This window comes from Fukomys damarensis, unplaced genomic scaffold, assembly GCF_012274545.1.
Source record: "Fukomys damarensis isolate Sample0158 unplaced genomic scaffold, DMR_v1.0_HiC HiC_scaffold_26, whole genome shotgun sequence".
NCBI classification, from domain to species: domain Eukaryota; kingdom Metazoa; phylum Chordata; class Mammalia; order Rodentia; family Bathyergidae; genus Fukomys; species Fukomys damarensis.
Genome location: NW_022900938.1, coordinates 8,198,100 through 8,210,215, shown reverse-complemented (window position 1 = coordinate 8,210,215; position 12,116 = coordinate 8,198,100). Strand labels below are relative to the sequence as shown.

The 12,116-nt window shown below is 45.4% G+C and overlaps 1 protein-coding gene across 16 annotated transcripts in view; it reads right to left on the bottom strand.

Annotated features, from left to right (window-relative positions):
- The window catches only part of Nemp2 (nuclear envelope integral membrane protein 2), a 47,503-nt gene extending 35,387 nt beyond the window's left edge, over positions 1 to 12,116 (bottom strand). For 13 of the 16 annotated variants that reach the window (XR_004514401.1, XR_004514400.1, XR_004514402.1 and 10 more), the window contains exons 1-6: positions 12,052 to 12,116; positions 11,029 to 11,321; positions 4,334 to 4,449; positions 2,367 to 2,598; positions 2,165 to 2,237; positions 74 to 167 (exon numbers count right to left, since the gene is read on the bottom strand). Coding sequence is in view for 4 of the 16 variants with exons in the window: in XM_010636859.1 (XP_010635161.1) it covers positions 74 to 167; positions 2,165 to 2,237; positions 2,367 to 2,598; positions 4,334 to 4,449; positions 11,029 to 11,089 (576 nt within the window). In the remaining 12 variants the exon portion in view is untranslated. Of the gene's footprint in view, positions 1 to 73; positions 168 to 2,164; positions 2,238 to 2,366; positions 2,599 to 4,333; positions 9,228 to 11,028; positions 11,682 to 12,051 lie in introns of those variants that run through there. The other 3 variants (XM_033756303.1, XM_033756302.1, XM_033756304.1) reach the window with 3 other exon arrangements.

Here is a 12,116-nt window from a genome sequence, read left to right as displayed (position 1 = left end):
TAATTTCCGTTGGTTTTTCATATCTGTGAGGTCATGGTTTTCATGTTTTATTTATCTGCACATAGTAACCCACCTTTGGGATGTATCTTTTCACCAACAGCAGGACAAAGACTAATGTCATCACAACACCTAGCACAGTGCCTGAGGCGTAATAGAAAATGAGGCTTCTGGAGAGACAAGAAGATTAAAAACCATTTCAATCTTTGTATATATTTGACGGTAGCCAGAGCAAGTAGCATGAAAGAAAACACAAAGGGCAACTGAAATGTCAGTAGCTCCGAACTGAATGCTTGAGTCCCCTTCTCTATTCGGAATGTGATCTGTCAATAACTGCATCTCGCAGGTAGCAGCCTTTACACGCACGCACAACCATCCATGCCTAAATTTACAGAGGAAATGAAAGCAGCGGGAGGCTTTGCTCCCCCAGCTGGGTATGGCAGCACAAGAGGATACGACCAGGCAACTTAGTGTGACCATGTCTCAAGAGTGACAAATGAATGCATAGGTAAAGATTTTAAAGGGGCCAGATCAGAGAAATGCATATTACACTGACATGCCATCTTACTCCAAAGAGAAGGGCTATCATCAAAATATCTAGAAATAATAAATGCCGGCAAGGACACAGGGGAAAAGGAACCCTTCTACATTGCTGGTGGAAATATAAACCAGTGCACCACCATGGAAATCAGTGTAGAGATTTGTAAAAAATCTGAAAGTTGAAATTCCATGTGATCCAGCTATTCCCCTTCTAGGTATCTTCCCCAAAGAGTTAAAATGATATTACAGGAACACGTGAATACTCATGATTATAGCAACACAATTTATAATAGCTGAATTTTGGAAATAGTGCATATACCTATCCACAGATGAATGAATAAGAAAAAGCTGGTATTTATACACAACAGAGTACTATGCTGCCATAAAGAAAGATAAACAAGGCATTCACAGGTAAATAGATGCAATTTGACAATATAATGTTAAGTGAAATAAGTCAGAAACACAAGTTCAAATATTGCATGGTTTCTCTTATATGAAAGTTCAAATAATTTATCAAATTACGTATTCTGTTGTTTTAAAATCATTCCAATAATATTTTGCTTATACTAAAAGTTTATCTTACTTCACTGAAAAGAAAGTTTGTATTATTACCTGTTTGTTTCTTTTTTGTAAGAAATCTTTAGCTTAAGTCACGTACTGAGTACTTTGAAGATGATACATGGTATAGTAACTATTAACACTCCCATTATTTGGTTATAAAAATATTTTTTCATAAAATAAAAACGGAGGGGATGGACCTCAGTAATAGCGCATCCCTGGTAGGACCCCAGTACCCCCACATACACCCCTCTCCTCAGCGAGTACGTGCTACCTAGAGGACCTAGGGTCACAGCTCACTCCTCAGAGTCCACTGCACTCTTCCTCCCATGCACTGCACGCACGGCTGACAGAGCCCTGGGATGACAGAGCCATCTACGTGCTTGACTGCGCTATCAGGAAGAGCTCAAGGGTGAGCACTGTCAAGAAGAGCTGACAAACGCTGGGTAATGACTCGCACAAGCAAGTTAGAAAGTAAAACATTAGAGATAGTTTTTCATAAGGAAAATGGTAAGAAACAAAACATCAGAATAACATATTGTGCTAAGAGTCAGATGTTTGTTATGTTCAATTTTCTGGATCGGCACCACCTCTGACATAACAGAGCAAGCAGCCCGATCAGAAAACAGGAGTACAAAGCTTGGCTTTGATGAGGACTGCTTGTGTGATGACGGACATTGGTTTTGAATCATCAATATATGGAGAAAAATGGGGCCGGAAATTTAGCTCAGTGGTCCCATGCCTGCCTTGCAAGCACAAGATCCTGAGTTTGATCCCCGGTACCAGCAAAAAAGAGAACAATGACACAGAACTCACACAGTTGTTATGGAAATACTAATGCACAAAATAATGTGTGTGAAAGCCCTGTGTACCATATGCACATTAGACTACACACATAACTGTTGCTGTCTGTACAGATCTTTCAAACACTATCTTTACATTTGCTGTTTGCAAAACCTAAAGTCGGAACTACAAGCTCTTCAGAGGTATGCAAATATTTAGTACAGAGTCAAACATGGTCGATCTCCTTCTGAAATCACAGGTTAAGAATGTAAAAATTAATACTTACTGGCTCAAGGTCTTTGCATAAAAGTAAAGGACAATGCCTGCCACAAACACAAGGAAGAGTTTGAAATCCACAACTGGAGTAAAAAAAAAAAAAAGATACACACAACAAAAATTCTGTGTCAATATAACATTGGTAGGAGAAGAGACATGTCAATCCAGAAAAACTGAATCCAGGAAGTCAGGTATAATAAAAACAGACTTACTCTTTCGAGTCACACTTATTGTATAGACATATGTCTTCTTGATGGGCTTCACAGCGAAGCACACAGTGTCCTTGTATGGGCTGATGGCTATAGTTATTTTATGAGACTCCTTCGGTGTCCATAAGTTATGAATTACACACTTAATAACAGATAGGATTGTTTCTGGATACTGGCAATTATGCCTTTCTGTGATATATACAATACTAAAGAGGACTGGACTGGTGATGTTCACCTACAAAACAAACAAAACAAATCCACAATCAAAGAAGTAAAAACTTTACATAAGCTTCTTAAAAGGGTGGGCAGAGGAGGAAGGAGAACTGGCTGAAAAAAGGACACACAGATGCACACAGTCATGTTCTGGTCTTAGGGGTGGACCCTATATACCTGCATTTAATCCAAACACACACTAGACCTTGAACATCTTTGAAAATGGATGCTTCCTCTCCTGAGTTGTAGTTCTCTTAACTCTTGTGTCCCCTCAAAGCCTCATGCATTTAGAAGATGGTGATGACGGGGCTGCTAAACCCATCACTGGATTCACCCACGGATGAGTCTCTAACTGAAAGTGCTGTCAGGTGGTGGGGCCTGGTCAGAAGATGTCGGTCACTAGGAGTGTGACCTGAAAGGGTGTATTCTTGTCCCCAGCTCCTTCCTTTCTTCTCTGTCCCAATCTTCCATGCCCTTCCACCGTACAGTTTCTGCCTCGGAGCCAGCCAACCATGGACTGAATCATCTGAAACCTTGAGCCAAATAAACCTCTCCTCCCTTAACTTGCAGGTGTTGGGTATTTAGTCCCCAAATGGGAAGGTGACTAATACATCTGTCTTCTAGCAAGTCATTGTGGCCAAGAGACATGTAAGGGTCTCTCAGTTCTGGGAACTCCTTCCTTGTGTGCTTGTCTTCCACCTCACCTCTGCTAATCACTCTCATAGTTGTGCACTAAACCCATCAGTAGTAAACTGCAGACCCCACACACCACCTGCTATCTTTCGAGCATGCCTCCTTTAGCACCCTGCCCCCAACCAGGGATTAGAACATCTTTCCCCTCCTCTTCACCCTCTTGATGTCCTCAGGCCCTTCTCACCCAGCTAAATTCCATGATCAACATAAGCCACCCATGACTCTTTTGTACTCCTCTTGCTTTGTCATGAAAAATACAACTCTCCACCTATTCCACTCTTGCATTTGTGCTACCAAATCCAACGGAGGAAGACACAGTGATCTCGCGTCAGATCCTTGACAGAGAGCCGGAAGTGGGACCTGGAAGCTACAGCCATCCACACCCACATCCCTATGCATTCATTCATCCACCCTCTCAGGACGTGACTTCCCAAAGACTCCGGCAGATCCCCATGTCAGCGGCTCCTCATTCTCAGCTGATGACCTTTCTCAGCAGTCAGCATCGCCCTGCTCCTCTGCCCACAGCCGCCTGCCTGTCAGCATCTGCAGCCACAGGCTCTCTGCCAGAGAGGAAGTGAATACGTTCCACTGAAGTCAAACCCGAATGGCCGCCGAGCTTTATCAAGTACATCTCACCGGCACTTCTCTCTACTAGATCGTACCTTTATTTTCCCATCTAAAACAACAGCCGTCTTGGAACTCCACTTCCCCATTGCTATCTCCAGTTTCTGCACTTCTCACTGCAATACAATTCCTTTTTAAGTCACCGCAATCTGCAGGCTCCAGTTCCTCTCCTCGGCCCACTTTGGTCAGACTCTCACCCCCACAGGCTGTCCTGACGTCACCAGTGCCTCCACACTGCTAAACTGCACGCTCAGTTACTTCGCCTCTGGCACTGCTGCTCACTCCCCTTCCGCATCCCCCTCCTCACGCTCCTGTGTGTGCTCCAGATATCAGCTTTCACCCTGATACTCCGCAACACGCCACATCATAAGTACTTTGTGTTTTGAAATGGTATATTTTCACTTCCTGTCCTTAGGACATGATTTAAAAGTAGGCCTTACCTGCAAAGTTGACCATATATATGTCCACTGTATTTGAGAATTCTGGCTGTAGCAGTAACAGTGGGACCCAGCAGTTTTAATTAAATACATTTCCTTCAGATCTTTACATCTTGAAGCTGAGAGACGGAAAAAGAAAGAATTTCCAAAATATTTCATTACCTAAACTCTTAAAAATGTTTTTCCAAAGGGAGATAGTAACAGTTTTGATATTTTGTGACCAGTAAATTCTTCTACATGGTAATTATATTCCTTTAGTCTTTCCAGTATAGGAAGAGCCACACAGAAAATATGTCTAGTGTCAATCTCTTGTGACACATAGAAGGCACCATAAGGTCACCGAGAACAGGCCTGTCTTCAGTGCTGAAGGGCAGGACAGGGGTTGAGAGCTGCTTCTCAGAAAAGATGGGACTGAAGGATGGAGGACGGGGACAGAATCTGGGCTGGAGGGTGGCAGATGTCTACAAAGTCACGGAGACGAGAAGGCTCACGGGAGCGGTTTGGTTTAGGACCGTGTGATTGTTATACTGATGAGAGAACACGATGGAGTGCGGGAGACCTGCGGCCAGACAAGGAGGCAGGGCCAGTAATGCGGACTTCATCCTGACTGCGGGTGCTGAAGAGTTACAGGTAAGGGTCAGAGCCCCTGCAGGACAGCACTGACAGCAAAAGGGCTTCGCTCAGGAGAGAGCAGTAAGGCTGTGGATGGGGTTAAGGCCCCAGTGACAAGGCACTGTGCGGTCCCCAGACACAAAAGCAGCAGGAAACCTGGAACAGCTCTAGGCCTGCAAGAGCAAGAGAAGGATCCCGTGTTACTGGAGCTAGGAACTAAGTGAGGAAGGAGAAGGAGCAGACTTAAAAGCCCTCTGGACGTGAAGTCCGCAGGCTTTGGAAAGTCATCTGATGAAGGACGGTGAGAAATGCTATGCAAGTTCCTGGAGAGACAGTGAGGCCCTTCACCCAGGAAGAACACCGGGGAAAAGGCGAGTTTGTTAGGGGAGTGGCGGTGAGCACAGATGTGGACATATGTGTACCCGGTTTTCACTGGCGGGACTAAGTGAAGACAGATCAGTCTGCAGCACAGGAGAAACTGGGCTGGAGATGGCTGAAGGTACATAAATGCTGAGTGTTTGGTACAAGTAGTACACATACTATGTAATAATTACATATAACACAACATGTGAGACAAAGAGAAATGATCTGTATTACAGAATGTTAGTGTGGTAAATTCTACAAAAATTAAAAACTAAAGGGGCTCAATTTCTTTGGCGACCACGGCTGTACTTGGGATTTAAAATGAAGTAAGTTCTTCTGAATCCAAGATAGTAGGTCAAACAGGAACTCTCTCAAATAGCAAACAGGAACAGGGAACCTTCACAGGCACCCAGAGAAATGGGTCTTATTCCCAATTCCCAGATCCTCTAAGGAAACTGTGATCAGCTATGTCTACAGAAAACCTGAAATTAAGCTAAAAGGTCCTGCTACCCTACTGTGGGAGAAGGCTTGGGTGTCCAGCAGTAACTTGTCAACAATCGCATCCCTTTAGGGAATAGTTCTGAGTGGGCTCAGATGGGTCCCTGTGCACACCTGAAATACCCTTAGCATTCACCAGGAAAAGTGAAGGCAACTTAGAGAAGGGATTCTGGGGGAGGATGCCCTGCCTCCTGAAACAGTTAGCTGCCTGAGCCTCAGGGCTACCAGGAGGCTACACAGAGCAGAGGCCCCCAAGGGCACAGGACACCCTTCTATCTCCACTCCTGCCACTGTGAGGGAATGCATCTGTTTAAAAACACACAACCAGTTTTTAGTTGGAGAGCCTGAGATATAAATACAAGAATCTAGGGTAAGAGCCAGGTTCCAAAGCGGTAAAAGAAGGAAAGCTCAAGAGGCTCTGTGTTAAATACAGGACACTAAAAATTTAAAATGCACTCCTGTGTAGTCTCTGTGCAAGAGCCCAGCACAGACCACAGAACCAGTGCTCGGAACAGAACACGCATACCAGCCAGCACCATGCACTCTTGGGCTTGAGAGGCACTCAATTCCCAGACAAGAGCAGCATGGGGAAGAGCAGTCCTGGACATCAATGGGCGGGGGGTACCTGCAGAAAACAATGAGAACCCCGAAGGGCTTGAGCACACACGAGAGCAGGGGAGGAAGGCTGCTTAGCTGGCCTGCCCACATCCTATGTTCTGCTGTGCGCTCTGGGCAGGAGCCACGGCCACAATGGATGCCCAGTCTTGAGAACATGGTCCTGGGAGTCCTCCATATGAAAGAGGGGTCTACCTAGCTCTGCAAAGGAGCACAGTCCAGCAAGACAGGTGATGGCATGAGGTCTTGGGTCCACAGCCCCAGCAGTCCCAGAACATTACAAAAACATTCACTTTCGGCCAGTGCTGTCATCAGTGTGCCTCTCTCCTTATGGGTGCCTCCAGGGCCCTCCCAGCAACTCCTCTCCTAGTCAGCCCTGAGGGCTGAGTGAGTGCCACAGAACAGTTTCCTTTTGTTGAGGATCTGAGGAACTACCCTCTTTGTGGGGCTGAACTTTGGAACAAGGTCTTTTCCAGTTGGTCCTAGGGCTGTCTTCTAAAGCATTTGATACAGCAGCTTCTATGGTAAGAGCAATAACATGCAGTTCAAGTGTGGCGCAATAGTTTGAATTTGAAAGTCAATGCCTCTTGGTCACCAAGCCATATTCATTTTGCACTTAGGTTATAGTAACAGCCTTCTAGCTGGTCTCCCTGCCTGCAGAAGTGTCCTATAGCTGGTGTGTTCGCACCCATGCCATCTTCTTGAACTTGCAAACTCCAGCATGGTCTTCTGCTCTCTGCTGACTCTACTTTTTTCCATCTTCATATTACATATGAATTTAGTAACTCTCCCTATAGTTAGGGACATGGTGTGTTCATCCGTGTATCCCACAACATCTAAATATCTGTCATCTGTATGTGTTGAAATTCAAGGAGATTAAAGGAATACATGAGCAAATGCAGCTCAGCCAGTAAAAACCCAACCAATTTTGCTAAGAGCTTCACCAGCACCAGTAAGCCCAGAAGAGAAGCCTGTTGCCATGTCCTTGAACCTCCTGAAACAACAGGACACCTTCTCAGCCTGGGCCTCTGCCACCCCTGCAGAACCCACACACGGGCGGCCATATGCACGGGAAGCCTCAGGCTTCCTCCTCTACCTCATCACCAGTGAGCTCTTAACTAGAGGGCTGAGCCTGGGACCCTGCAGAGCCCTGGCCAAGGATCACTTTCTCACTCCTCCCTGGATACAGGAGCGGGGGAAGCAAGAACTGCAATCACCTCTGTGTGTCCTGGGTAGAGGGAAAGAGCCTGCTCTGAATCGACCCTCAGACTTCCAGCACATCAAGGGAAGAACAGATGGAGGGAGGCCACCCTGACTGCCACTGCACACACTACCAAAAGCATGTTGCCACTGTTGTCTCCCTAGAATTCTCCACAGTGGCCTCTGGTTTCCAAGGTGAAGCTGATGTAGAATTTACACAACACATAAGACAGTACAGACAACGTGTCAGCATCTCACGCTGTCCTCTAGCTGCCCTCTGTGCTTGTCACCTCTTCGGAGGTGAAGTCACTTCAATCAACCCCACATATGAATTCTGAAATATCTAAGAAACCAGAAGCTCCGTCAGCCACAAGAAGGCACGAGCCTCACCTGCAGTTCATGACCTAACTGGACAAGACCTGAGACCGTGGCTTGTGACAAGACTAGTATCAGAGACCAGATCTTGGTACTTAGGCTGATTACAAAAGCCCTGTCTTTCCTAGGCTTTTCTCCTCCTTCCTTCAGTAACCTTTTAGACCACTCACCATCCAACTGAGGGCAGAAATAGAAAACATCACACCAGTTTGACTGTTTAACCTCTGTCCCTGAAGAAGCAGTGACACTTAAGGCCAAAAAGCCACCTGTCCATGTATGATTTCATTTACTCAACAGCCCTCGATTTTGCTGGCTAACTCTGCTATAAGGAACCTCCTGCTGGCAATTGTGGGCAAACTCAAGATATATCCCAACAAACAATGCCTGCATCATGCAATCCAGAAAATGAAAAAGACTTCTCAGAATGTATAAAAATGCAGTGACAATCATTCATTCAGACAGAAGGGATCAATACTGCCTGGGGAAACCCACTGCTCCCACTTGGGGCTGAACCACGCCCCCCCTGCAGGGTACTCCATAACCAAGGTGCTTACATCCTCAAACCTGACTTGGGGCGGGAGAAAGGCTCTCTTGGTCCTTCTGAGAAACCCACCTTCTGGATGACAAGCACTTCTGGGGCACTGTACCCAAACTGCAGTAGGTGTTAACTACTCACCTTACCCTGGGAAGCAAGGCAAGGTTACCTGAACCAATGAACAGAGCCCTTGGTTCAATTTATAAATCTCTACCTATGATAATTTCAGGACTACAGGAGCCCTCTTTTTACTCTGGTTTCTGTTTTCTACAGTTTCACTTACCTGTGGTCAACCATGTCCAAAAATATTAAGTGGAAAATTCCAGATAAATAAATAAATAAATAAAAAGTTTTAAGTAACTTTAATTACAGTATATTGTTATAACTGTTTTGTTAGTTTTATCTTATTAGTTATCATTGTTAATCTCTGTACCTAATTTATAAATTAAACTTGTCTGCAGGTATGTGTGCATAGGTATGTATGCATAAATGGTGGTCAGCATCTGAGGCTTCAAGCGCCTAGGAGGATCACCTGCTTTAATTAATAAGTTAAATTTAAAATTACTCATCTGAGCTAGGCATGTGGTGCATGCCTGAAATCCTAGCAGTCTGGAGGCTGAGGCAGGAGGGTCACTGAGTTCAAAGTCAGCTTGGGCTTCACAGCAATGGTAGGGCCAACTTGAACTACATAGTAAGACCCTGTCAAAAACACGAAAATAAAAACAACTCCTCTGTAGTATTTTTGCCACTGATTAGTAAATGTTTAAGTATATATTTAAATTTAAGAGTTTGGTTATACATGTAGTAAAAATATTCAATCAAAACTTTAGAAAAGAGCAGGTAATACTTAAACTGACTTAGAGAATATTCTAAAAATAAAAAGCACAAACACTTCTCAAATCTCAGATCTTAAACTACTTCCCTATAAGAATAGCAACCAACATTCCTCTTGAAAATGTAGCCTTTGATGGCTCTCATATGGGGAAAAAAAAACTATCCTCAAATGAAACTGTTAACAAAATAATAGGAACTTACTCAATTATGCTGACGTTTTCTCCTTTTAACCTGTCATTCTTTTTCTTTTGGGACCAGGGGGGAAAAAAGAGCAAGAAAAACAAAAGTCAAGTGCAAACAAACCTTCTCTGCAGCCAACTGATCCCAGACGGCGCTAGGACTGTCCTTGGTGTTGCTTTGTAAATGTATGCTTAAAGGTACAGTACAAAGGTAACTTCTCTATTCTACTAACTCCAATTTACTTGAGTGTTTTTAATCTGAAGACAAACTTTGTTCTTCCTTCAAGCCACCAGAGTGAAAGTGAAATCAACAGGTGCTGATTTTTAACTTCCAGGAGAGATCTTCCTCTGCCACAGCGGAACAGAAAGCTGTGAAACTGAAATGACCTATACCTTTGAACAGGAAGGGCCCTGCATTCCATCTCTCCCTGGCCTCTCCTGTAATAGATGGCCCTACACTAGGGAAGGATGGCCGTACAGTAGCTCTGCCTCACCTGCAGTTTTGCTCGCTGAAGCTGCAGTTACCAGTCTGAAAATGCTAAATAGAAAATTCCAGAGATACACAATTTATAAGTTCAAATAATTTATTGCAGCATATTGCTGTAACTGTTCTATTAGTTATTACTGGTATTCTCTTACTGTGCCTAATTTCCATTAAACTTTACTCTAGGCGTGTATGTACAGGAAAGCAGTACAAACAGGGTTCAGCGCTATCAGAGCCTCTGGCATCCGCTGGGGCCTTAGAACAAGAGTATTTCCTGTGAATGGTGCATGTTGTACCAGCTGCTTCGTCTCCTCATACACCAACTTCAGAGCAGCAGTAGTTCTCAGGCCCAATCTGATCCAGGGGCTCCAACATGGTGGCACTGGCACACTACAGGACAATGGGAGCTTGGTGCTTCCTAGTCTGCCTATTTGCAACTGCAGGCCTCACTTTTTCTTAGCTGCAGACTAGAACTTCATCAACTCAAAAGGCATCTTCCATGTCTCTGACAGAACAGGAGCCCTGGTAAGCAAGTATGCATATCTCCAATAAACAAAACTGAAAATCATTACCATAACAGAAGCCTGAAGCACACTGGGTTCTCCGAGGCAATTAAAAGGTGCAGAAAATACTGGAGAGTGTTCAGCAATACATCTTCATTTTCTTGTGAGAAAACTGTGGTCTATAAAGACTAAGAGCCTCAGCTGAGGTTACATCACAAGAAGTAGCTGAATGTAATGACTAAACCAGAACCTGAAGTTCTGAGCGTTGGTAGGACTACTTCTAATCTGGCTGCTGCCATGCCCAGAAACCCTCCTCAGGAAGATTTGTGCTTATTCTGTCAGTTATATGTACTTGTTATATTTCTTATTACTAAGTCTTCATTTCCTACTCTGTAAAATGGGAATATAACTACCACCTACCCCTATCGAGCTTCTAGGATTATTAAATACCATAGATAATGTGGCAAAAGCAGGTTTAACACTACCCGGCTCATAAACACCTGCTGCGCTTGGTGAAAGCTGGTGCAGACAGCTCCCCACGATGGATTGCACTGCATGCATGGTAACTTGCTTGGCAGCTGTGGCAGGGCAAATACAGTAACTGCTTACTCAACAGCCCCTCTCTCCTTCATCCTTAGATTTCTTCCAGGAATCCATGGAATCCTGGCTTTGTTGGGGAAGGCCGGTTCCAGCTACACTTGGCAGCCTCCCTTGCAGTAGGGAGGGGCCAACAAAATGAAGAGGCTGGAGGGTGCGTTTGGGAAATCCTTTAAAGGGTATTATCGGCAGGAAACTGAAAGAAGAGAGGAAATTAAACTGACAGCAAATCACAAGCAGTTCTGGGGCCAGAACTCGCGTTTTCGTTTTCCGACTCCCCTGGGATCACCCCGTGGATGATGGCCCCTAACATCGCCAGGAGAAGCTACCAGTTCTGGGCGCACCATAACGACTCCAGGGTCCTGGGGGTGTCATCAGATGCCTACACATAACCAGTTAGGTGATTCACCCAAAGTCACAACAGCCAGTCAAGGGTGGGGAACTTGTGGCCCATGCTAAAGCTGAAGCTCTTATCCTCTCTAGTCTTGAGTTTACAGGAATAGCTCTCGATATAAGGATTTTTGTTTGTTTGTGGTACTGGGGATTGAACCCAGGGCCTTCGAAATGAGCTACAACCCCAGGCCTTTAAAAAAAAAAAAAGTTTCTTTCTTGAGACAGGGTCTCCCTAAATTGCCCGCATTGGGCAGGAACTTACTGTCCTCCGGTCTCAGCCTCCCTGAGCGCTGGGGTTTCGGGCGTGCACCACCACGCCCGTTTATTAATGTAAACCTAGGTACAGTGCAGGAGGCCCAGGGGCCAGGGCTGGGTGTGCCAGTGACGGGCTGCGCGACTCTGGTCAAATCAAAGGAGCTCTGCGCTTGGGCGGCCGCGGGAACACCAGAGGACGGGCCTGGCTTTGCACTTCCTGTCCTGGGACCAGAAGGTCCGGGTCCCAGGGGACGCGGGGGCCCAGGGTGACCGGTTACCTGAGAGCGCCGCGTCCTCCCCGAGCACTGCGCCCGCGGGCAGCAGCCCGAGCAGCGGCCACCAG